We start from the raw sequence: 27,869 nt of genomic DNA on the forward strand, positions 1-27,869 counted from the left end.
AATCGGGATGATGGCATCGGATGCATTGAGCTTCACTAGTGCTGTGTGATTTTTCGATTTCCTTATCTTTCCGTGAAACCGGGTCGGGAGAAGAAAATGGCCAACCTTATCACCCTGTTCAATACTAATATGTGGATTTGTACTCGACGTAGAGGGCTTATTACGAGCCGAGCTCAGCCCTTACCTATCGCTCAGAGATTAAAGCTTATTGATGTGGTGCATGTTATCTCGAAAGTATCGGAACTTCCGAGTTGACTGAAAAGGCTTCCCTGGTAAAAGTATTTGAAAGGAGATTTGGCCGTGGACGCAGAGGCTGAGGAATGGATAATGAGGCGATCGAAGAGGACAATGTCGGCTTTGAATTGGGGATCGAAGGAATGTTCGGTTCGGGGCGAAGCACGGCGGTGCTTGGAGCTGTGCTCACTCTACGGGTTCGACATCAACCCGAAGGGATGTGATGGATGAAGGGGGTGGAAGGATTAAAAAAAAAAAAACGAGAAACAAAAAGATGGGCGTCATAATCGTCCACGTCCCAAACCGTACGCGTCGCCTGGGAAGCGTACGTAGGTGGCGTATCTGTGGTATCGGGAGGAGAGATCTTTCCACCTGCAACTGGACGTTTTATTTACATACAAATGACCGACAGTTGGGTCGGATGTGGCGAGTACGTGACAGTCACCCACGGGTGTGGCGGAGGGGACGTGCTGCCCGGCTGCACCCGCTCCCGTGCAGCGTAAGGGAAGGTTAATGATCCCTGATGCGCGGTCCCCTCTGCGTAAGAGTGCGGGCGGGCCGGTGTTGATCGCGCCCCTGCGTAGGTAGAGGGGCGACTATTTAGAGGGGCGGTATTCCAAGTCGGCGCGGGCAACGTCATTCGCTCAGTCTTCGGCCCCAAAACAGGGCCGAGTCACCCGCGGTAAGAAACCGTTGTCAAGCCGACATGTTTCTGTCTCTGCATTTAATATCCTAGTATATAGTATATGCATATTATTACTATGAGGCAATCTGCCAGTTGAGGTAGGTTTTGGATGGATACAACTGACAAATAAATTTGTCGTTTTCGTTCGAAGGTTTCCGCGGCGATGAGTAGGTGATTTCCACATTTTTCGGGCTGCGTCCGCGTATGTCGTTTAAATGTACAACAGTTTCGCCAGCTATCCTGCTGGCGTCCTCAGGTCAAGGATGAAAAGAAGCTTGTTGTCCCGTCTTATATAGGAAAAATCCGGCGCCAATACCGGGAAATTTCTTGGCCAATCAGGGAACGTCCTCATAATTGCGCGGAATTATTCGTTTCCACGCACTGTGGAGTGGATATCCATCCTCTCTGTTAAAATTTTTTGGCCTTTTAACGATTTCAATGGCCTCTCTGATTATTCTCTGGAAGTATTTTCCTTCTTTCGCTATTATTTTAGCGTCGTCGAAGAGAATAGAGTGTCCAGGTTCACTCCAGGCGTGCTCAGCGATGGCCGATGCTCTAAACTGTTTGGCCTTGGTTGCCCTCTGGTGTTCACTCATGCGTGTTTTCAGCGCTCTGCACGTTTCACCGATGTACCATTTGCCACAGGAGCATGGCACTTGGTACACGCCTTCTGATATTAACGGTGAAATTCCATCCTTGGGTCCGGGTAGGGTGTCAGCTATCTTGGTGACGCAGTTGAATCTGGTCACCACATCATGTTTCCTTAAAGCCCTCGCGATTCTTTCCGAAGTCCCTGCGATGAAGGGGATGGTGACGTAAGCCTTCGGACGTGGTCTGGAGTCTTCCTCTCTGTCAGGAACAGCGGTGGTTTGTCTCTTCTACGAATAATTCCGCGCAAATATGAGGACGTTCCCTGATTGGCCAAGAAATTTCCCGGTATTGGCGCCGGATTTTTCCTATATAAGACGGGACAACAAGCTTCTTTTCATCCTTGACCTGAGGACGCCAGCAGGATAGCTGGCGAAACTGTTGTACATTTAAACGACATACGCGGACGCAGCCCGAAAAATGTGGAAATCAAATTTGTCGTTTATCCTAACATATTACAACCGAACATCATACTCTGCAACAAACCCCTATTCATCATTATCATTGTTCCCCCCTTATATTATATATATATATATATATATATATATATATATATATATATACATATATATATATATATATATATATATATATATTTATGCATACGAATATCTTCGAAATGGAACGCTCGAGGTGGGTTTTGGATGGGCACAACTGACAAATAAATATGTCGTTTATCCTAACATATTACAACCGAACATCATACTCTACAACAAACCCCTATTCATCATTATCATTGTTTCCCCCCTTATATTATTTATATATATATATATATATATATATATATATATATATATATATATATATATATATATATATATATATATACAATATAAGGGGGGAAACAATGATAATGATATATTTGCATACGAATATCTTCGAAATGGAACGCTCTTAGGCGGCGACGACAATTGTCCGGCGGGGACAATGGCGGCGACGTACGATTCTGATGACGACACACGGAAAGAAGGTCGATTCGGCGCGTAAACTGTTTTGGCTAGGATTCCTTTCGATGGGCTCTCCTATTTCTTTTCTGTTCCTGACGGTGGACTAGTTTTCACGGAACGTAAAATTTCTCCTCCATGGTTTATTTCTATTTTGAAATTAACGAGTTATTGATTACTTCTTATTTTATTTATTTCCTTTTATGCGAGGCATCGTTCATTTCACTGTTGCACTGTCTAAAAAATATCAGAGCGGTTAAATTTGTTTTGAGAGGTTGGATTTTTTGCAGGATTGTGATGAACCCAGCGTGTATCTGTCGAGCTCAAGATTTTATTACGAAGTATCTCAAGAAATGGAATGCTCATGGAAGGTCATTTGGTGTTTCATTGGTTCGTTGTCCCAATTATTGAGCTTTCTCTCGATGGAGCGTTGATCGTATATTTTTTCTTCGCGGATGTAGAAGGGTATTACTACAGAACTATTAAGAGGGACAGTCTTTTAAATCTTTTAAAGATCCTTAACTAGCCCTCCCTCCCAAAGGACATTGAGTATCCATTGTTGTCAAACTGGAAATATTCTTACTGTGTATGAGGTATGTGGGCGAGCATGTTGATCGCTTAATTAAGCGCGGAAATATTTACGGAGGCAAAACGAGAGCACATTTTCGTACTTGTAGAAGAATATGATACTTCTTAACCGGTCTTACGCATTCGTAGTGAATTCGCAAATATTTTTCTATTGCGGAATGCAATGCTTACGCATTCACGAGTAAGAAAGTCAAGCCATGGAGATTTGCGAAATCTTTGCTTCGATCTGAACTTGGATTCAGATAATGTTTTCTGACTGTCTACTGGTGATAAGTTCATGAATGCGCCAAATACTTAATTGCGTTTGGTTACGTAAAAAATGTATCGTGGCGTCTAAAGAGAGTGAGAGATTCCTTTGATTTCTATATGCTTTATTGCACTTAAAAACGTCAATTCATTCTATTTTTACTGAAAACAGCTTCCAGTTGTATGTAAAGTGCCCCTTCTTACAAGCATTGATACTTCTTCAACCTTTACCAAGGAGATGTAGAGAAATGGTTTGGCCTAAATAAGCACCATTGCCTCAGAACTGTACAGTCGATGGTCCTTTTCCTAGCTCCATCAAGAACATCCAAAAATTGCAGCAAACATCGTTTAGTATACACTAGATGAAAATATCTTTTGTAAATCGACTTGCGTCCACGGAATAGTATGATTAACTATACAGATTATTATAACTATTGTGAAATTTCCGAAGCAGGTTATTGAAACTGAAAGTGGTTAACTACATTGGCCTGATCTAACCTTAAAATGAAATAAAGGCAATTTTTCAGGCAACACCGAAGACCTCTTGGGTATTTCATTTGCACGGATCCGCAAAACCAAAAGCTATTAGTGATTAGTAGCATTTATTGCTTGTTATGGCGTGGGGCGAATCCTCGTGTCCGCGAGAAGAGTGCTTGCTAAATATATCTTTTTTATTCAGAGAGTTGATAAATATTAGTCGATGCGTGCATACGATCTGGTCGTGGAGAGGAGGACAAAAGAGTCTTCCTTCGAGAGAGCACCACCACTTGCATAGACTTCCCCTCCCCGCTGGGCGTTTTGTAAATGAATGAGAGATTTCGTTCGATCGCGCTGCCCGCCACTCGGACTGACCCCCCCCCCCCCCCCCCCGGTTGGCAGGGACGACGACGCCTCATGGGAGAGACACTTGTTGCAGTGTTTACACGTATAAAATTCCTCCTCCCCCATTCAATAATCTCCCTCCCTAACCCTTAAATTCCTCGCGTCCTTATTCCCTTTTCATAGGGGTGCGTTGCGCCCTCCGCACAGAGACCCCGATAACGAGGGAGGGAACGTTACGCCACGCACCCCGCCCTTCTCCCGTTCGCTGCCCCCTGTTCCACTGGCTCCAGAGCACTCGGAATGGATTTCCTCCTCCCTTCCCCTTTACACTTCCGCTCTTCGGGTCCGAAAACCACGCACTCTACCGGGACCTTTGGGAAGTGTTCGTCGAGTGTGTGCCTGCGAGAGGATTTTCCTTTTCATCGGAAAGAACTCACTCTTGGTTGTTTTAATTATTTAAAAAAAGAGATGTCTGCGAGTCAAACCGCGTAATCTCAAGTGGCGTCATACTCATTCCTCCTGCGTCACTGATGGATGTAATTACTTGCAATTACTTTTTGAAGGGCTTTAGCCTTGGTTATGTTTAAAAAAACTTTCATTTTTGGAAGTGGGAGGATCACTTGGGGCAACAAAAACTTCTGTTTATGCGTCTTTTGCTCTCTCGGCTGTTACGGCGTAATCTTTTATAGTTCGCGCATCTAATTCGTTTTATTGCGTGATTTATTTTTTTATTTGTTTTTTTTAAAATCCCAATCCAATTTTTTATAAAAATGTCGAGCATCCGTTTGCTTTTAAATGTCGCTTCCAACAGTGTCGAAAGTTAAAAATTCCGTTCGTCAAGGAGCCCGGAGCATAAATGCTATTATCACGAGCATTCATACGCGACACTTGTTCATTCTTCCGGATGTTTTGAAACTACTTTTTTTTTGGCGAGGGGATGTTATATTTTTCACACTCCCTTCGTCATACTCCTTTCATTGTATAAACTCGTGTTTTCGGGTAGCACAGGTTGGACGACCGATAATCTCATTTTTCACTTCAGATCTTTCGATAAGATATCATTAAATATATATTTATGGCATCAACTGATCTTTGTCTTCGTTTTATTACAAACAGTCCCACATTTTCTGCCATTTTCGCCCTTTTTACTCCCAATGGCGTTATCAGTCGAGGGGCATGAGCCTCCCGGAGAGTGTCCATTAGTTCCGCCGGTGATAAATCGCTTTATTACACTGATATGATCTATGAAACACTGACTTCACTAATAAAATATAATCCGAGTGCAATAAAGAGCACCTCTTCCACAAGAGGCAATTTTTATCCGGAAAATAAAAACAGTCGAATGCCCAACTGACTATTATGCTATCATGGCTGCTCATATCTCCTCGACTTAAATTTACTTGCCTCGTTGCTATGAATTTAGTTTCCAAAAGTTGTTTTCCATTACAAAGTTTTTCACAATTATATTTCACTTTAAGTTGATCGCGATCATCTGAAAATGATCGATCGGGGAAGTTCGGAAAAAAACATTGAAGAACGCGCATTTTTTGTTGAATCCCGAGTTGTTTTTCACTAAGGCGAAATTAGTCTTCGAGACCACTTCATATGTACGATACACCCAGTTAGGAGGACCGGAGAATAATTGCAGTCTTCTAAACCTGCTGATGGACGCTGATGCTCAGGTGAAATGAGGGAACGATGAAGCTAACAGAAGGGAGGGAAAGGTTCGAGAAGAAATATAGAAAAAATTGCTTCCGCTCACTTCTGCGACACTAAGGATTTACTTTGACCGACGGGACGGGAACTCACGAGAGAGACGAGAAAGGATGAATTCGATTGCCAAAGTGAAGGGAGTTGTGAAAAAGGAGGTATATCATGGCGCATAGGAAAGGGAAGCACCACTGATTGGTCAGGGGAGAATGGAGGAGGAAGTAAGCCAATAATGATTTGGGAGCCCGATTCAACGTCAACGCGGATGACCGGCGTCTCCGTTGACTTTGACGTCGCGCGTCCCGTGCTGTCTCGCGTCCCGTCTTGTCTCTGCTCCCTTTCTTCCCGCCACCGTCCCGAGTGCGGGGTTTCAACTTTGCGTTGCACGACGGCGCTGCACATATTCTCGGCGGTGCGCGACCCCCTTCCCCACTACCTCTGCCGCCCCCTCCCCCCATAGGGATGACGGGGACGGGGTGGATTTCACGGCGGGGGGGGGGCGGGGAATAGGGATCCGGAGGGTGTGGGTTAACCCCGTCGAGGGTCGGATGGTGATGTGAGCATGGGGGGGGGGAGGAGGTCTATTTCCGTGATGAGGGTGTCCAAAATAAAGGGGTAGTCACCGTGAAGGAAGCAGGGGAGGGGAGGATCCGCTCGCGTATGTCAGAAAATGGGGTTCGTCTGTAGATTTATTTTTCCTTTTCCGGTCGCGTACGCGTATATATACTATGTGTGTGTGTGTGTGTGTGTTGTACTTTGATTTGGGGGGCGAGGCGTTGCAGTTTCGAGGCATCAAAGGGATTCCGTAAAAAAACTAGTTTGGGAGGGTAGGTGGGTGGGGGATGGGGGGCTTGCGTTCTCCCCCGCCCCTTGAGCCTACGGGACGGATAATGTAGCGCGTCGATTCTGGAGCTGTCCGGCGTGCAAGGGAACTTCCCATTATTGTCTCCTGTTATATATATATATTTTTTTTTTAAGTTTCCGCCCATTCTGGGCCATCTGATTTGGTATCTAGTGAGTCGACGTTCCCTTAAATTTATGAATACTATTATTCAAATGAGTTTCAACACCAAGAATCCGAGACGTGAAATGCTTTCGTTTGAACACTAAACAAACCGTTTCCACACTTCCTGTTACGCGAGAACAAAATCCGAGCTGGCCCATTCTGGTATTCCCGAGCTACCTGCGTATGGGTGAGCTTGTGTATTCGAATGTTAAAGCCGTAATATTGTCCAGTGCTCGTGATCGCAGTTTAATTTTTTTCCCCAATTAGGTGGAATGAGCAAAGGACAAGGTTTGCATTTCGGGGGGAAGGAGCTATTCACAGGTCTGGTTATCACAGCGAATTGGTCGTTTTAACTTCTCATATGACGGGCATTGCTCTGCTCTTCCTGACGGTATACATAGTATGTATTCCGCCCCGCGATTTTCATGTGTCGAAAGGTAGTTGAGCCCTACCGCCGTCCGTCGACCTCCCAATCCAAGTCAAACTCTTCATTCCGTCATCTGCATCCCAGTAAAAGTAAATTGCATTTATTTAAAAATCCATATATATTAAAAGAGAATGTCCTCACTTCTGCTGTTCTGTGGCTTTTCGGGAGCTCGAATAATATACGTCACACAAAGGTCTACTACCCGAGGCTCACCATTCCTTTATGTGTCGCTGTTGTTGATTGTTTCAAGTTGAACCATGTTTTAAATTTCACTTCATAACTTTTTTTCCCATTGAAATATTAAAAAAGCGTTATTCTGTTGTAAAATTTAATTGAAAATGCACGTTTCTTCGTTGTTTATTTTCTTATATATGGAAAGAAATAATAATCGACATTTACTGAGTAATTTCTACATATAATTACTGTCGTTAAAACTCGTAAAGATATGCCTTCCGAACCATTGCTAAGCTTGTGGAATACCGATATAACAAAAACTTTTACGGCGGAAAAATGATGTAAATCGCCTTCTTCCGGTGCAATATCTTGAAAGTGTAATTTGGAGTCAATGTTTTGCATTTGGTGCCATCGGTCATTCAATTGCCACCAATTGTTCGCGATGTAACCGCGTCTCCTCATACGATGGAGGAGCATCCGTCGGGGTCCTTTCGACGACGGCGACCGCCTTTGCCGCCGCGGGGGATAATAATTCGCTGCTGCCCTTTGTCCCGGGAATTGGGGCGGCGTGCTGTAGAATTGGAGCACTCGCCTTCAATCGCGGCGCGGGGGTGCAGCGCGACCACCCTTCCCTCCCTCGCCACCCGACTCGCGGAGAAATGGGTCGCGTCGGGTCACGTCGCCGGAGCGTGAACTTTTAAACAAACTTTAAAAAGATGCCCGTCCCGAGTTCCGCAGTGGGGGCGGGATCGATATTGGGTTTCATTTCGAATTCCTCGCCCTGGCGACCACCGGCCCCTGGGCGACCTATTTCGGGGGGATCTGTGTCGTTCCTTTCAGGGAACGGAAATTGGGGTCATACGGTCGTCTGGACGTCCCAGGGATGTTTTGGCGCTCTTGAAACGCTGAGTGTGGGCCCTGCACGAAAATAAATTTGTATTGATTTTCCGGAGTACGCTTCTTTCAACACAGAGGGAATATTTCATGAGATATTTTGCTATTTATCTCTTGGAAATCAACTCTCACAGGGATGAGTACTAAACTGGTTCAATATGCGAGGGGACGAGCCAACCTCGTACACTGCCCACTTACATTGTGGTTCGTAATTGCTCATTTGAATGATAATTTTGTATCGCCTTTGGCTTTAGCGATTTCCTGATTTTGAAAACATTCAAACATTTGACAGCATTTTGTATTTAGTATAGGCATAGAGCCGCGTTTTTTGAAATCATGAAATTCACAAAAAAGACTAAGTGGTTTTTCTGAGTTTAAACTTAGTCTTTGTTTTTTTTCCGAAATGTAGTTTTTATCTGACCCGATCCAATATTTCTTCCCCTTGCTATAATATTTAAGCCAATGTTGATTTTCTGTTATCATTTTCTTATTTTATGTGATATATATATTGTAAAACGTCTTTCCCTGGGATTTCTGAGATATATATTGTTAACTTCGTCCCGAAAAAGCAAATAAAATAGAATTCTCATTATCCGCGAACGTAAGGAGAATTTTGACATTATCAATTTTACGTGGTTGTTTTCAAGTTTTTACAACTACGTTTAATATATTTTTGCGATTTTAAAGCTACTTAGTGACCAGCATTTAAAATTGTATTCGCGACTATTTTTAACTAGAATATACAATGAATTTTACCGCGAATGTTGATAATTTATTCTTTTGCAATTTTCTCACTGAGTATGGCTATTAGAAATTCTTACTGAATATACATCTACATCTACTTAATACCCCGCAAGCCGCCGCAAGGGCGTGTGGCGGGGGGTGCTAGGACACCACCCGTAATTTAGAAAAGAAAAAGAAAAAAAACCGCATGCAATAACCACAAAATCATGTATAAAAAAAACATGGCATACATTCATGCATGAACACTTACACCCCACACACATGCAAACACTCAAACTACCAACTAACATACACATGCACCTGAAAGTATACCTAACATCTCTATAGTGTTTAATTTTGTTCCGACTTGTAAATTTAACGTTTTTAATATTTCTAAAGTGACTTCGGTTTCTTGCTATTATGATTTCTGATTGTTCGGGGAAAGAATGAGTATTTGTACCTATCTGTCCAGGAATCTATCTCCCTATATATATAATATAACCCAGTAGGGTTAGTATCGGGACCGGAAAATGGGCTGGGTTCTATCCCTAGATGCCCAGGATAATTGGCTAGCTCCTGGTTACGGAGTAGCGACACCTGGTATCGTCGCTCTAGGTACCGGTAGCGAAGTACCCGTGCCTATTTTGCCCACCCTGGGTGCGGGGGCCCGCTTCGTGCAGCCAGTCCCTGCATCCGATGCCCTCTTTGCCGCCGCGGGGCACTTGCCCGCAATGGCCCTCGCAATCCGTCATTCGTTCTCTCACGAGACCCGTCCGTCCGCAGGCTTCCCGTGGGGCGAGCAGCTGTCCCCGTGCGGCAGCGACGCGGCGCTGGGTTCGTCGTGGCAAAGCGGCACCGGGCGCCTCTCGACGCCTTCGCCGCCGCTCTCCAGCGACGGAAGCTTCGCTGCCTACAACAGCATCTTCGCCGCCTACAACAACGGCAGCCGGTGGTCTACCCTGAACACCACGGACGAGGGAATCGTGATCGACGACTTCGAGGAGCTGCCCAAGAAAAAGAAGGTTAGTGTCCTCTTTTCTCTCGTGAGACTTGTTCAAACGACTGAGAGCAGCACTCTAGAGAAATGCCTTGGCTGCTGAGAAGCGGTGTTTATGAAAAAACGTGATTTATTTATGCTCATGCACGCATGAAATTTTCGTAGCAAAGGTTCTCATATTGGATGGAATCTCGCCTTCGAAGAATACGTTATCCTTAGGTTTTCTACGGATAGGATAAGTCTAGAACAATTGTTGTGCCGGTTATTACACATCCTTGTGACCTGCTAGAAGCATCTAATTTAAAACTTTACTTCGTTTGGTCCATATTATATACAAGTACAGTGTGCTGCCCTTCATACTGTGCGCATTGCCGCTTGTCTACCTCTTCTCCACTTGACAAAATTCTCCCCTCTAATAGAGCGCCTTAAGTGTCCTCTCCTCCATCCATGTTTTTTTTCTCTTTCGAATTTCCTCTGAAACTTTAAAAAATTTCACTTCCACGCTAATCCTCTTCCCTCATTGTTCAAGTTTGCGAATCGTAGTATATGATCCTAGCTATGGCCCTTATTTATTTATTTATTTATTTATTTATTCATTCAGTACTAGTCCGAAAACAGCGCATTTTGGCCTTTACATCGAACTGTTAACAACGATAACAATGGTCACATTAACAAACACCCAAGCCCTAAATGGAGGGAAACTCACCCAGGCGGGAATCGAACCCGCGACCCTTGGAATGGCAGACGAGGACGTTACCCCGCCGCCACCTGGGTCGGCTTATCGATTATCCATCCACACTTACCTTCATATCTCTCCCTTTTGTTATTCATTACTTTTATAACGCCATTCTTCTCCTAATACCCTAACATCTTTGCACATTTCCTCAAAATTACTGTCAAAATGCCTGAACAACTCCAACTTCACTAGATAACTCCGCCTCTTCTCTTTTCTCTCTTTGAATCTCTTTTCTTTGTTTAACTTAGTCCTGCCACTTTACTAGGATTTCATCAATATTGTTGTCTCGTGTTTTATTTTGCAACCCTAGCTTCACACACTGTATTGTGAGTACCTTTACAGTGGATATGATCTTTTGGCAGACTGGTCAATTAAAGAAATTATTATCCGAAAATATAATTTTTCTAAATTATTAGCTGGATTATGTTCCTTTCATACCATCAACTCTTCCCATGCCTTCGTGACCATTTACTCTTCGTGTAAGTGTTAGAGTGTAAGCTGTACTGGCCGTAACAGACAATGTTGCAGCTCGACCAGATTATCAGCGAATGAACTTACTGTCATAATTGAGTAATGTCTGTTCATATCTCATAGTAGATGCGTCAATTTTTGTATCGTAGTAATAGTATCAATTACTTTGACGGCAGGGGTCATTTCTCAAAAGAATGCAATTTCAAAGAAACCACGGAATGTCAAATTAATGGTAACACCACTTTGCAAAATCCCTGCCCAAATGATATTCAAAGCTACTAAGACCCATGGGTTAGCCGGTTAGCGTATTGCTCCCTTGACCAATCAGATAAAAGGAATAAAAAATATGTAAACGGTGAATTGACACATGTAATGGACATTCGATTATTCGGCATAGTTCAACTATATTCGAAAAACTTGCCCATTTGAGGTTGTAAACATTTTTGCCCCATGCCTATTTGCAATTATCATCCTCAAATGTCAGTGATGCACCAAGTGCGAACTCTTTGTGGGCGAGGTGCTTGCTTGCAATTTTTTTCGCTTAATTCCCAAATCGTCGTTTGATAGTACTCGGGATATCCGCGGAGTCTAGTTTACTGAAGATTGGCAAGCCCGTGTTGAAGGCTTTTCCTCATCCCTTTCGCACGTCGATTGGCGTTAAACCCGTATCATTCAATCATCTTACGCCCCAACCGTCAATTTTTATTGGTGAGTGAAGATGCGTATCAGATGTTCAGTCGAGCAGTCAAGAGGGATCACAATAAATCTCCACTTAAGGCAGGGGAGACAATGCGTTGAAATTTTAATGCCGACTGCTTTTAAGGGAAATAACGGTGGAATTAGATTTATCGAGGTGTTCGGACAGCGCAAGAATAATGCGCAGGGGTTAGGACTTTTTTTTATTTCCAACTCGACCCTTTCGGTCCTAAGCATGGCTCCAAAAGCCTTTCACGTTGGAGTGTTTCCTCTCAAATTGCGATTGCAGTATGTCCTCCGTTTTCTTTCACCTAGGCGTGTGTGTTGAACCTTTAGTACCAAACTTCGCGGAACATTATAGTTAACAAAACCTTTTAAAATTAAAGGATACCCCTTTACGACGAAGAAGGCGTCCCCTTTGCGACTATAAGTCGAGGTTTACTCTTTGGGAATGGGAATGGCACTAGGTTTTAAGCAACCCAGAAATCTCGGGTTCATTTAGGTATAGGTCGGTATCATTTTGTATTATTGTGCGTAAATATGCCATCATTTGTTTAATATTGTTCCCGTCCATTTGGGTCGAGGCCTGTCGTGTAGAGGCCTCCCTCGGCCCTCTGGGTCGTTAGATTAAGGTTCCATTGCACTTTCGTCCACCCCTCAGAATACCTAACTTATTCAAAATTTGTTCATAATTTTCAAGAGAGTACAGCATGAATAAATTCGTGTTAAAAATTGTAAACATTTTCGAAGTTCAGTTTTCTCTTTTTAAAATTTTATGAAGAGATCTTCATCCTATTGGGGTCATCTTGTGACCTCTACCTCCACCCGTTGAGTAACTCACTATATTTTCTCCAATATGAGTTAATGCATAACGCACGACTGCCGTATGAAACAAGTAAATGAAAAGTCATTGAAAACAATTCGTTGAGGCCCGCTTCTACACGGCTGAGAATAAACTTTGACTTAAGCATCAACAGTCTGTATTCCGTGCGATGCCCTCTATTGACCTCATTTACTTTTATTTACTTAACTTAATTTTTCAGCTCTCAACACCTTGTAAGGCTTCACTGGCCGCTTATTGCTATAAACACGCACTTAAAGACGCCGTCCAACCCGTGAGTAGTAACCCGCTTAGTAGGTATTTAGATTAAGGCTATGGCTGTAAGCTTGAGATTAAAACACTCTGAAGGTGCGTTTCCTCATGCGATAGGTTTGAATTACATTCCGTTTGACGAAAACATTGGAATGCTTACCACCATAAGGTCTAAATAATTTATGGAAATTATTAATGTGCTCGAGTTTAAAGTTTTTCCTCTGAAAATGTTATGAGTAAGTTTGAAATCGCCCATTTAATGAAAACTAAGGGTACAGGCAACGCCCACTCACAGGGTGACTCCCGATATTTTTATAGGTTAAATTAATAAACAGTTCTCATTCCACCAATGAATATATTTCAATTAACTAAATTATTAACGATCAAATGTAGTGGAGTTACAATAATGTACTTTATGTACCTGTCTAGATATGTAAGGGTAAACCATTTTGGAGTCATTGAAGAGAGGTATTAGCGCGAGTTTTCATTATTCTTGTCCGCGTCAATTTGATCCGGGGCCTTCCCTCGCCATCGAAGGTGTCTCATCAAGGAAACTCCTCCTCATCGCGCGGAGGAGCAAATGGAGCAAGGTGGGAAAGGATTCATTCCAATGCGAACGGCTTCACTCTGGAGACGTTTTCCCTAAAAGATCTGTTTCCGTGAATGGGAGAGGTGATCGCCGTATGTGAGGCGCGCGCCATTTCCGCGACGGAAGAGGGGGTGGGGGGGGGGAACAACCCCCTGTTTGGCAGAATTGGCAACTCTCCTCCTCCAAGTATCTCCCCTCTCGCGGGAGCGGCACTGCCACTTCGGGGTGCCGCGCGGGTGCGGGAGGACTCTCGGGTGCTAAAAGCTCCCTCGCAAGACTATCCTCCCTTCATGACTCGGCGTCTTGTTTATACTGTCGGGGCCCCGCGTTGCTATAACCACGCCACTAATAACCAAACTCTCCCGCTCTCTATCCATTTCACTGTCAAGCACACAACGCACACGCAAATTCCGACCCTGGAGTACTTACATGGTGGGCGAAAGGGTGGAAAATGTAGTATGTTGGGCGAGGCGTGCGGGGTGGTAGTAAAGTGACCGTATTATACGAGTGTTTGAGCGTGTCCATTCCTTATTCTTTTTTGTCATTCCCTCGGCAAAGTGATCGTTAAAGAACCCCTCGTGGGGTGTCAGGGCACTAACCCCCCCTCTCGGGGGGCTCCTCCACCTTCTCCTCCCCTTATCACCCTATTCATCCTCATTCCAACCCCCATCTTCCTCCTCCGTTTTTAATACCGTCGGGGGGGGGGGCGAAGAGGGTTGGCTGGCTCTATGTGTTACTGGAGGCGGTGGTGAAAAGGAAACAAACACGAGGAAACACGTCGATGGGCGGGAGGGTGGGCCGGGGAGAAGAAGGGGTGGGAGAGTGGAAGGGGGGGAAATATGTGGAGCAAGTCCGCTGCTAAGGCGACGTCGGAGGGTAAATAGAGAACAAAGGAAGAGGGGATTAGGGGGTGAGGGGGACGTAATGAACCTTTCCGCCGTAACATGGGAGTTGAGGGAGGGAAAGGCAAGGGCTCCCATCCCTTCCACCGCCTGCGGAGGAACCAATTTCGGGTGAAAGAAAAACTCCAAATGGGAGGAAAGGGAGCGAGAAAGACCAGCTCCACCGATTTGTTCAATGTTTGCGCCTACTACGTCGAGGAAAATGATTGTTGGAATGGGGAGTACTGTTCCTTTCACTGTTTCACCCTTCAGAGTTTCTGTTGTTGTCGGTCATGCATTTGATGAGTAGAAGAGCAGTTTCACTCTCTGCATCTCTCTCTCTGCCCCACTCAAAACCTCTATTTCGATATTCTTGGTCCCACTCGGAAGAGCGAGGAGTTGATTTCGCGTTCGCAAAAGACAGTAATAAAATATGAATTATAATATACTATACATAAGGAATCGTACCAATTCTCCATGATTTTGATTTGCCCTCAGAATATATGTTGGTTTAAAAGTTGTTCCTGTAGAACCAGGAAAATTTCTTTTAAAGCCCACAATTTTCCTTTTTTATTGTATTTGAGCTTATTTTTTTAAAGGCATTCGCTTTTTAATTGCATTATTTATGTTAGTTCACCGTACGGTATAGTGTGGTGTTTTGTAAAAAATGCAGTTTAAACTTGGCAAATAAGGGACGGAGGGTTCAATCACCGCTCGAAGCCTTTAATTATTCACACCTCCTCTAAATTCAATATGTCTCAGTTCAATCAATGTATGCATCGACGCTTACACAATAAAATATTTCCTGCCAGATTTGCTAGAATTCAGCAAGGCTTCCTTCGCTAAACTTGTATCAACTTTTGAGCAAATCTAGGAAGCTTAACATTTTAAGCAAGAAAAAATTGCTAAAAATAAGCAAATTTTTCTGAACATGTTTGGGTAAAAAGCATGGGCTGAAATACATTTTCCTGAGACTCCGGCAGGATCTCGTTGAAAGTGAAGAGAGATTTTAAGTAAATTGCAGTCATAATTATTAAAAATAAAGAGAAATACTACCTTGATCAAAAAGTTCCCGGAATAACCACCGTGTGGCGCTCCAATCGTTCCGATTTGAGTTCTGTTTTTTTTGTTAAATTGGTACATCTGTTGTTGATATTCCCTTTAAATCTTAGTGTCATAACTTGACATTTGCAAAAGTTACGTAGCCAAGAGTACATCTATCTCTGTGTGTGTTGGCGATTTTTTACAATTTCAGAAATGGATTTAAATTTGCAACAACGAACTTGTATTAAATTTTGCGTAAAAAACGGATTTAGTGGCGCACGGACGTTGGAAATGTTGGAAAAGTGTTTCGGCAACGATTCTCTAAAAAAAACGGTCGTTTACCAGTGGCACGAGCGGTTCAGAAGTGGTCGTGAGTCAATCGAAGATGATGAACGCAGTGGCAGACCATCGACATCGAAAGTCGGTGAAAAAATTGATAAAGTAAAAGAAATGTTGGTCAATAACCGCAAATTAACCATCAGAGAAATAGCGGAGGACTTGAACATTGCCTATGGATCCGCCCAAGACATTGTGGTTAATGATTTGGGTTTCCGTCGTGTAGCAGCAAAGTTGGTGCCAAAAGACCTCAATTTCATGCAAAAAAGAGACCGTGTTGACGTCGCAAAAGACATGATTTGCGAGGCTGAATCCGATCCCACATTCATCAAAAGGATCATTACTGGAGACGAGACGTGGGTTTATGAGTACGACACGCAATCCAGACATCAGGCAAGTGAATGGCGTTCACCAAATGAGCCGAGACCAAAAAAACCACGTCGTTTTCAGTCAAAAAAGAAGGCAATGCTGACGGTTTTCATGGATTACAACGGTGTAGTGCATCATGAATTTTTGCCAGAAGGCCAGACAGTAAACAAAGAGTATTATTTGGGCGTTATGAGACGTTTGCGTGAAGCAATTCCAGACCAGAAAGAGACCAGAAATGTGGGCAGAAAACTCGTGGATTTTGCACCATGATAACGCACCGTCGCACAGTGCTATCATTATTCGTAATTTTTTGACGAAAAATGCAACAAATACCATCCAACAGCCACCGAATTCACCTGATTTGGCTCCCTGTGACTTCTTTCTGTTCAATCGAGTTAAAAAACCATTACGGGGAACGCGTTTTAGCAGCCGAGAGGAAGTAATGGAAAAATCGCAGGAAGCACTGATGGACATACCGAAAACCGAATATAAAAAACGTTTCGAGGATTGGATCAAGCGCTGGCATAAGTGTGTTGCAGTCGATGGGGATTACTTTGAAGGGGACAATATAGATTTAGATGAATAAACTTGTATTTTTAATTTTCTGAATAAATTCCGGGAAATTTTTGATCAAGGTAGTACGCGCTTTAGAAATAATGGTGGCACTATCTCAGTGGATTTTTGAGAAATAGCCCCAAACTGATTGGGTTATGACTGAAAATTTCAAGGTTTCGTAGGGTGGAGACACAGGGGGAATGGTAGATCAATTAAGAATGTTCTTTAGAACGTCGAGCACTATGGCGAAATCATTTTATCGTGCATCCGTGTTCAAAGAAAACGAATTTTTAGTCAATGTTTGAATTCATCCATCAACACGTCGGAACTGATCCATCCCCAAAATCCGTTTCTCCCATGAAAGAGCATTATAAGTCCGAGTATTATAATTCTCTTAATTTATTTATTTTTAATTCAAGTGTTTATACGTATTCTGTGGTTCAAGTTTACCAATCCGTGTACAGTTCTAATCTCCTGGCGCCCCTCGAAACTAATGTAGCAGCTTGATACCAAATTCAGTCAGACATGTTTATCTACGTTAATTTGAGATTTCACGATGAATTTTTGAGCATGGTTGTTCAGTAGCAATGGCAAAAGATTAATCCAAAAGGGAGAGAAAAGAGATGATGATTTCCACGAAAGATGTTACGGATTTACGTGTCGTTGCAAAATTATTGAATATTGCGCGAAAATTGGAAATATGTGTCGTTTAAGTTCCAACAATGCTTAGAATTTCGTGTAAACTGAGACGAGAGATGGAGTACGTGTATGCGTCACTTTAATCAAGAGCTCTCTCGGTAACTCATGGAATGTCATATGCAATTCTAATTGGGAAATTGAAGAGTCTTGAGCGTGGGCGAATCAGCCGGAGTTATGCATGTCAATTTAAATGCGAGCATTTAATCACAGTTAAATATTCCCGATAAAACAAACTTGGCAGCCGCCTCCCGACGTCTTTGTTTATATTCATCGACTTTAGCACACCCCCACCTCTGTAGGTAGAAAGAAGCATTAACGATTCAGAGTGGGTCTCAACCACTAGGAATTTTGATCGTGTAATTATGGTAAATTTAGTGTGGTTTATTGTTTTTTTCGGAGGGATTCAAAAATTTATTTATCCTCTTACCTTTCCCTTCTTCGTCCTTCCCTACTTACCTCCCTCTCCTTCTCTCCCTCCCTCTCTTTCCCCCATTTCCCTTCCCCTAGCCGTACACACCCGAAAGCCGTGAGAGAGAGAGGGGGGGGGGAAGGGGGTCGGAAGGGGTGTGCGGAGGGGTGCAGATGGGGGGCGGGGACCCTGGAGGGCCCCGTCAGCCGGCGCTGCCAACATTGCGAAGCGGAGGACGCATCGGCCGGCCGGATCGATGTCGGGGGCGAGTAGTTTTCTTGTTTCCAGTCGCAGTTTCGGAGAGAGGAGAAAGTGACTAGAGGGGGGAAGGAAGAGAAATGGATGAGTGTGTAGGTGGCTGTTGCTTTGCATCGCCCGTAGAACGACACCGCTGAGACGCAAAAGAAAGGGGAAGGGAATTAATGCGTGGTTTTAAGAAGACATCCCTCACCCTCAACTCTTCCCCCATCAGTAGTACCTACACAGGATGTACGTGTTTATTTGCTTAATTTATCGATCATGGGTTGATAGCGGACACCCGAAAATTGCCAGTTATTGTCCCCCAAAGAGTCGCTCAGGTATATCTTTTTGAACCGTGTTCAATGTCATAGGTACATTGAATACGTTTTGAAGGAACTGCAATAAGTGTAGACTGCCAGTTTCAAATTCACGTCGCAAATGGTTGACGCCAAATTCTAAAATATAATTAAAATCAATTATTCGTCCGTAGTCATCACCCTCAGTGAACGTAAGTTCAAGATCAAGGCCTGGAAATTTGATCCAAATCAATTGTAGGATGGATAGCCTGCGATGATAATACAGCAGGGAGTGTCTTTCTAAATTGCCTGTCAATAATTCTGCTTGTTAGATTTATGTCTTCGCATTGAGGAACACCATGTGGTACCACCCCATTGTTTATTGTATCGCCGGATGTATCGATGAAGAATACCTAAGATGTCGGGACTAGTCGATATAAACCACGATTTCAAGGGTCTCTCCGAATTTCTGTAATCCACTCATATAAATTTCTCGATTTTCTCCCTCTTTCACTCTTCCATAACCATCACTTTACTCGCAACCGTCTCCCCTCGACTGACACTCACAAATGAGTCGCGAGTCTGCATGACCTCCGCGTGGGTTTAGAAAGTGTATTTGGACAATGGAGAGGTAAACGAAAAAAGCAAGATTTGAATGCTGAAATTTCAATGTGTAATAGACATTCGTTTTGACCGGGACTCGAACCCGGATTCACAGATTCCCAGGAATTCGCAGTGTAAGAGGACGCCTCGGTAAATTGATTGGTTGAAACACTCGACCTGAAATCGCGAGATCCGGGTTCGAGTCCCGGTCAGGGCGAATAATGCATACAATCTGCGAAATTTCTGCAATGCTCAGCAGCGGATAACACCGTTCAAGTAAATGTCGTGGCATCTCCCGCCGTCATTTGAATTCGTCGAAGAAGAATCTTCATTAAAAATCACACCTGTAAATGCTGTGAAAATTTAAAGTTGCCTGAAAGTAAATCCGTGTTAATTAGATATGGCATGTCCAGTTTAGTTTGACCCAGTTCGCTTTTCTGTCTAGCTGCGTTCCAAAATGGCATCAAAAATATCAAATGCTCATTATTTTTCACATTATATTTAATCGGCGCTTAAATAGCATTAAAAAAAAGAGCCCATGAACACTCGATTCAGGATATCAAACTTAGCGCCCCAAACATGTGACAGAGGTGGCTTAAGCTTTTGTGGGCATTGCATAGTCGAGAATTCGAACGTGCAGGATGACTCGGCAGTTCAGGATGTTAGGGATCAGTGTGAAAATCGCGCCTTTGAATTACTCTTCGCATTGAACAGTTCATGGGGATACACTAAGCGCAAAAACTGATACAGAAGTTGCCGCAAAACAAGGAGAGTGTGACCTCTTTCTTTGCCTGCAGAGTTCATCACAACCTATGGTGATTCGAAGGATCTCACCAGAAGTTGTACGTGAAAAGCAATTAATTCCACGCCAGACAGTTCTTGAGAGATTTGACCGTAAGGAATGACAATGATGGATTAAATAAAAGGAAGATTCTTACTAAGAGTGTCACTGAAAGAGAGATCTAACGATTTCAGAATATATCGATACATATTCGCTAATTTTTTCACAACTATCGGTCGTGTGTGGATAAATAGATGGAAAAATGCCATCTAGGGTCGATAGTTACCGTTGATATGACGACATGGGCGCGTATTTTCAACACGAATCAATGGACCGTGCAGGCAATTTTAGCGATATTTTGATCGTAGGTACATTTTTAAGAGAGCGAGAACACAACCTAACCGGTGCTCGTGCATGAAAATGCTATCCCTTGGGTGTATGACCATGGGCGTACGATTTACGTACGATGTGGGCGATGTTTTCGATGTTCAATTTGTGTGACATCTTCTCCATCTCGATACTAATTTTACCGAAACGGGTGTGTCACGGCCCACCAGCACCATGTTTCCTAGCGGCGGCGGACACTAGAGCGACTACGTTTCCTACGCAGGGGCATGCGAGGACCGTGTTCTGGCGTGCGTGATTCCTCGCGAGCGGATTGGAATGCGAAGGGGAGGAGAGCTTAAATGAGGCAAGCAAAAGTAGGGGGATACCAAGGGTGGGGGGGGGGATAGTGAATGGAAGCGAGGGATCTAGTGGAGGAAATTGGGATGGTTTTTTATATGTGGGTGGGCGGGGGGACGGACTATGCTGCGTAGAATAAGAGGGGCGGAGAGGGGAGGCGGGGGACTACCCCCTCCCCCCTCGCATCGAACGATTTTGGTCAGCCGTTGGGTTCGCTCTGAGAGGGAGGGTTGGCGGGGGGTGGGAGGGGTCCGGAACACAAACCCCCATTATAATATATTCGCTTAGTGTCGAGCATGCACGCGGTGTCTGCTCTAGGCAAATAATTTATTCGTCCGGTGATATAATAAACCGGATCGGTAACTATGAGTTCGTCTCCTCCTCAATGGGAAAGACATAAATCTAGCGAGCGTAGGATTATTGGCAGGGAGTTTAAAAAGACTCGTGCTTGTGATTCCATCGCTTCACTTGTCATCAGGGCTAAAAATTGAATTGACGCGGCTCTCCACAGAATGCCGCCATCGGCTTCATGCCCACAAATTCCTTCCCCTTAACGTTTGTCATTGTTTTTCTCGTGTTGTGTTCCCCATTCGGATGGATGTGAAACTTGTGATGGATAGAAAAGAGTTATTTGGAAAGTCGAAAAATGTGGCCAAGGAGAGGAACTTAGTAAGTGAAGAGGATTTGAAAAGTGGGAAATGAAAATGTGTTAAGGAGGAAACGAGAGGAAAATGTTGAAGACGATATGGAAGAGAGAGAGAGAGAGACATTCAGCGTGGGGAGTGCATTCAGATAACGATTATTGAAGGAAAAGTAATGGAAGGATGGGAAAGGAAAGAGAGATTTTAATGTTGAGTTAATGCAAGCTATACTCAGGTGAAGATTGAGGTTCGGGATAGAATTAAGTATAAACCGTTTACTTGGAACTCGTCCTAAGACAGATCCGCAGTGGAAAAAGGTAGATCCCCTGCGTTATTTGTTGTGTTACATAAGACCACAAGGGTAAGTACATATATAGAAGTATTTGTAGGTTTCAAAGTGGACAATGGAGAAATTCAGTAGATTCGGTTTGAAATTAGGCATTTGCAATGAGTCCTATCATGGTTGTGCAGTATCTGAAATAATAATTGTCTATTTAAATGATAGATGGTGGTCTATCGATTCGTAGGGAAAATTAATTTCCCAATGAACGCATGGATGACAAAGAAGTAAAGGAGAATGAATTACCTCGGAAATAGTAGGCTATATTTGAAATGATATTCATCGCAAGTATTAGAGCATGAATTGAATTCAATGTTGAAGCATACATTTCTAGTTTTGATATCAGTGGTAAATTCCGATGCAATTGCAATGCCAAAAGAAATGCCAAAAGCAATGGCAATGTATTCCTAATACTAGCTCGTTGTCCAAGTTGCGAAGGAAATATTTAATTTCGCAATTTTTTAAAATTATAAATGTAAAACGTGTACACGGGAGCGAATACAATATTTACTTCCAGAAGTATCGACCGATCTAGTCATAGATATCCTGCAGTTGGTCAAAATTAGTTTGAAATATGTAGAGTTTAATATCGAAATATTCTCTCCGTTTATTTGTTCTTCCCATTTTCACTCGCCATTGAGAAGTTTGCAGATCCGCCCTCTGAAGGGAGTTGTGAAAAACTTTTTACTTCTAAACTGTGCTTTGTGTGGCACAATGTGGCTCTGAATCCATTTTTTTCTTTATGTCTCCGAATGAATATATCATCTTCAAAACACGTCATATATCCTGCCTTACGGAATTGCCTTGCTGAACGAATGCGGGGATTCCACGAAAGGTTTTCATTGGTCCGCAACGAAGGAATCCCTAAGGGGTTAGCACTCACGCCGCCTGCGCTTTCAAGCTTTTTGCGTCCTTCATTTTTTCGGGTTTTCGACCCCGGCGAGCGTGTGTTGTGTTTTGGACTGTCTCTCGTTCGTCGACGGAGAGCGCCACCTACCTTTCCCCTTCCAAAGCAAAGGGAGCGAACCCCACGGGATCGATATATGTAAGTATACATATATATTAATGTATATGCATTTGTTTACTTTTTGCGGACACAGCGAAATGGGCGCTCCCCTTTCTCCTTCGCCACTCTTCCCCTTCACCTTTCCCCCCCCCTCCACTCCTCCACTCCCTCGATTCCCCCATGGAAACAGGTCTTCCCCGGAGATTATATTTCCTTGAATCGTAATCCAGTTGCAGAACTCCCGCTATTGCCATTTTGGCTCAATCCCATGCCACACTGATCCCGTCCCTCTCACTCCGTTCGTGAAGCCTTATCCAAGCAGTTTTATAATTATAACCCCTCGATACCACTTCAAGCTATCCCTCCTTCATCGATTTGGATTTATTAAGGCAGTTGATTTACATCATACACGTATCAATGTTTCGACAAAATCCTCCCGGTGGCATTATATCTCCTGTTGTAAAAAGATCGCGGGGGGTGGGGGGATCGGGCAGAAGGGGTCTACTGAGGATTTTTATTGATGATTCCATATTTATGATAAAAATGTCAGCTTGAAATTACCTATTCAAAATACAGTCCATGAATTTCCTTTATTTATTTTCTTTCGGCTTTACCGATTTGATTAGTTTTACGAGATTTTTAAAGCCCCGTGATATAATTGCAGCTCGCAAAAGGTACTTATCAAATATATAATTTTAATAAGATATAAGTATTCTTATTTCGATACAAAATTGCTAGTCTCCTCCTTAGTGTTAGTTTAATTTTCTTTTTTTAACATTGTTTATCGAGTACTTTTTTTGCCGAGATATACACAGGTACATATGCATATAATCGTGAAATTGGTGGTTTTCGTGATAGCATTGCCATGTGAAACGCTGTCGGGCCGTTCAAAATTCCCATCAGCATCCCAGCGCCAAGTATTTGTTGCTAGCTGCGAAACCCTCAATCCTATCCCGTCTTCGCAGGCGATCAAACCACCTGGAGCTCGGGCGGGAAGGTCGCGGTGATCAAGTAGCCAGTCCTCGCTTTGCGTCGATCTTTTATTGGTCGTGTCACTTGCACGTTCGATTGGCGTTGCCCTGATTTGTCCTCCCCTTCCTCATGATCCGTTTATCGAAACATTTGAAGAATTCCCCTTGGAACTCTCTCTGATTTTGATTTGTAATCAAGGGTTTTATCCCGCAGCTGTGCATAAGCGAAATTAAACAGAAGTTTGAAGTCTAACAGGAACAAATTTATGCTGTAAAATTTCATTTAAATTTCAAGCGTAAATTAAGAACTTTGGTGATCATTTTGGTACGTAACTACATGTATTTAGGCAGTCGACAAAGTGAACACCCAAGGTTTCCTGCCAGAAGCAGCGTCTACTCCTGATAATCCTGATAATCCTGATAATATTCCAGAATTCTTAGTTCCATTGGTATCGATCGGTATCTAGGATTATTCACATTGATTCTGATAGCTAGGTTTCGGAAGTCTTAATTTCTGGTACTTAAGGTACTGGCGTATTGTTTTCTAGCTTTAGGCACCAACCCATGGCACTGGTACTTCTTTCTCGTCCCCAAAGTGTCAACCCGTGGTCATTACGTGTTTCATACATTTGCTCTTTTGTGTAAGGAAAGTCGCGCTCTGCTTTCTAACCGTTCACTCTTTGTCGATCCCTTATTCTTCGAGGTGTTTCAAAATATGGCCAAGTTGCGACGGCCCCGGGGCCCCTGGGGGTAAGAGAATTTGGTGGGAGTGCGGGGAAGAAGGGGAGGGGGAGTGGGAAAACGTTCACGGACGTCGCACGAGTTTGAGGCGACCCTGGGGGAGGGGGGTTTGGCGAGGTAGTCGCGTGTGCTCGGGGTCCTCACTCGACCTCCTCTCCTGAGGGTGGGTCCCATGTCCCGACAATTTGCATGCCCCGATCGGAGGGGTGGAGGGCGGGGCCCTTGGCGGGCTAAGGGAGGGGGAGGAGGAAATAAACGCGGACGTGGTGAATCGATTCCCCCCGGGGGAGGGGGCAATCGCCTGGGGAAAAGGATTGAATGGATATGAGACCCATCGCTCCGCTCCTTCCGAGCATTCGCACGGAAGAAATACTATATGCCGCGCGTGAAAACAGAACGGGGCGAGGGACGAAGTATTGCGAGTGTAGATATATTGCCAGAATTCGATGAACGTCCCGAAAAAAAAACAAAACTAGACGTATGCAGTCACACCCATGTGCAATGAAATAAACACGCATAATAACAAAACACATACACACACATATAAATAAATAAATAAATATATATATAAATATAAATATAAATACATAAATAAATATACATATATATATATATACACACACACACACGCACACACACACACATACACATATATATATATACACACGCACACACACATATATATATAATATATATATATATATATATATATATATATATATATATATATATATATATATATATTATATATATATATATATGTATATGTATACATATGTATAATATGAATATGTATACATACATACATATACATATACAATAGATTGCTCGCCTACCGTATATCCATTGAAGAAAGCTTTTGAATGGAGGTAAATTATTCTTTAACTCAACATAATAATTTCCTCTTCCCTTCGTGCCGTCCACAATACGTGTTGTTTGCCTCCTACTGCCTCGCTTACTCCACATTTTTCCTTCTCTCGCGGCTTCCAACATTGTATAGCTTTTCTTTATTTCCTTTGCCAAGTTGTTCTATTTATAATTTTCCCAGCAACTTCTTATCTAAAACTGCAAAATCGAACACATATCAATTTGTCTTTATTTCTCCCCTCATTATTTTCCTTTCATTTTCTCCCTATATCCTCCCCAATCGCCTCATTTTAAGAACCTATAAACTATGTTCATCATGTTGGCCAACATCGTTCGACATTAATTTTCTCATCTAAGTCTTACCAATTTGTCCTGCCGTCCTTATTTTTAAGGCTCGTGTCGCGAATTTATTCTTGGATACAAACGATTTTCTTTTTAATCCATTTTTTTTCATCTTCTCCTCCTCATTACCATGTCTGTTAATGTCTATAATAGAACCCTATTAAGTGAAGCATTACCGATGTAATCATACTCGATGAATTTCGGAAATATCAAAAAAAAAAGATGAAGTGTGAGGTGAAAATTGAATGGCGAGAAAGAGAAGATGGGTTCACTTAAGATGGAGCGGTTCTGTAGTGTGAAACATATTAACGATCATTATAATGCAAATGTCCTCGTGGAGAAAGCCCAGTGAATGAACGAAGGAACATCGAGCGTAAAAGGAGCCACCGGCGAAGCGAACAAACAAGATGAAGATTTATAAGTGGGGATAAAACATTTCACGGCAAAATGATATATTTCAGGACTCGGGTTTTCGCGTCGTTTGTGTAACCTTCAATAGATTAAGGGAGTTAACATCGCAGTTCGTCCAGGGGGGGATGGGCGGGCCCTGAGAATGGGCGATTGGGAATGCTGACGGACGACGGTAGTCAAGGGAAGAAGGAAGAGAATTCGCCGAAGCGGGGGAGGGGGAGGAAGAGGGTGTGATGATTAAAATGCAAGCACGATTATGGGTGGGGGGGGAGGTTTTCGGGGGAGAAGGGGAGGGGATGGAGTGAAAGACGGGTCAGAGCAAAGAAGACTTTTTTATTGGAATTCGGGCCAGTATATTATTGCGGCGGTGGCAATCCATGAGGCCAAGCGGAAGTGAGGCAGGGAGAGCTAACTGATTTAAAACATTCAAAAGATGAAGCACCCAAAAGAAAAAAAACGTTGCATTGGTTATCCTATTGGGCATATGCTGGTTAATTCGTATGCATTTGGATTCGGGGAACTTCTAATTGGAGAGAGAAAATTACTGTGCGGACGCATCTTCTGCACGGGTTCCCATTAGATATGCGCCGGCATATCTAATGGAATTGCCAGTGGCGGTACGGTCACGGGACTCGTTTTCTGTATTGTTTCAAGCGGGTTGGGTTCGAGGAAATGAAAGGAAATTGTTTCGGTCGCGAGTTCAGCTGTGGACTCCGCGAAGCAATGGAGTAGTCATGCCTTATCGATAGAAGAAAGCCTTATGGTAAGGTTTCGCGTGAGGACAAATTCATTTTGAGGGGATGAAAAATAAATCATTTGTTTATTCCGTAAGGACTAACGGAGTGCGATGTGCGATCTTTTTTTAAGACCATCCAATAAATTTTACGCTTAATTTAAAATGTGATAACTGAAGTTTAGTGAGGTCTTTCGTTTTGGATTAGCGTACTACGCGCATGCGCCACTTCCATTCGACTCGTTTTCGAAGGAAAAGAAGATCGTTGGCCGACCGTCCTCATTACCGGAAGCTCCGTGGCTGTAAATCATCCGGACGTCCTTAAATGGGTCGTGATTTGTTATTGTTTTGGAACCTGCTTCGTTTATTGGAAACACTCAAAGTCATTGGGAAAAGAAATGACGGACTCTTAATCATTCATCTTTTCAGTTTTAGCGTAGAACTCCCGTCTCCATCATCATCCTTCAAGGGTTTGCGGCCGAGGGTGTTAGGAACTCGGCCAGAAGATTTAGCGAGTCAATTAGCACGACTTAAACCTCTGTAAATAATATCTCATACCCAGAGCCGAGTCTTTCAAGTCTTCGTGGACTCCAATCTCAGGTTACTTGGCAATTATATGCGATGTCATGTGTTTCTAGTGGCATCGGCTCAGGAGACGATTAGCTCGCCTCCTCATTGCTTTCAATTCCGGAACCATTGTTCTCTGAAATGGGCTCCACATGCCGTTAGAAGATTCAGGTGCTACCAAAGTAGCCCCGAGAAATTATTTGAGAACGTTCCATATCTCCAATATTTCATACTGGGTCGTGTCAGGTGTTTCGGGACTTCGTACGACGACCCTCCAGGAAACTCGCGGTATCCTTACGGACCCCTGAGGGCAGTCCTTGTGAAGTATTATTTTATAGTTACCACTGGTATATCCAGATAAGTGATTAATCCATCTGTTTACAAAAAAACCAATTTTGGATCGGCAATCCACGAGTTGAGCTTTCCTTCCTGTTTCATCAAAGCAAGCATCATGTGCGGTTATTTCGGTTTGGCACTGAGGGAAACCTTCGATAAGACGTCTTATTCATCGTCTTGGCGCTGCTGCATCACTCCTTCGCCTGCATCTGAAGAACGCGGTGACAATTCCTTGAACTCCTCTCGGCCTCCAAATTGGGTTAGTTGCCGTCGGTGGCTAACTTGGTTGTAGCTCTGCTCTTCCTTGAATAATTGATGCTTATACTCCCCTCCG

The 27,869-nt window shown here is 43.3% G+C and overlaps 1 protein-coding gene across 1 annotated transcript in view; it reads left to right on the forward strand.

Moving 5' to 3' along the window:
- Positions 1 to 9,631: 9,631 nt before the first annotated feature.
- Positions 9,632 to 27,869, forward strand: part of LOC139694663 (zinc finger protein 704-like) — an 81,809-nt gene continuing 63,571 nt past the window's right edge. The window contains exon 1 of the mRNA XM_071593158.1: positions 9,632 to 10,123. Within this exon, the coding sequence (XP_071449259.1) occupies positions 9,632 to 10,123 (492 nt within the window). The remainder of the gene's footprint in view (positions 10,124 to 27,869) is intronic.

Source organism: Hetaerina americana, unplaced genomic scaffold (assembly GCF_022747635.1).
Source record: "Hetaerina americana unplaced genomic scaffold, ioHetAmer1.1.p SCAF_52, whole genome shotgun sequence".
NCBI lineage: Eukaryota > Metazoa > Arthropoda > Insecta > Odonata > Calopterygidae > Hetaerina > Hetaerina americana.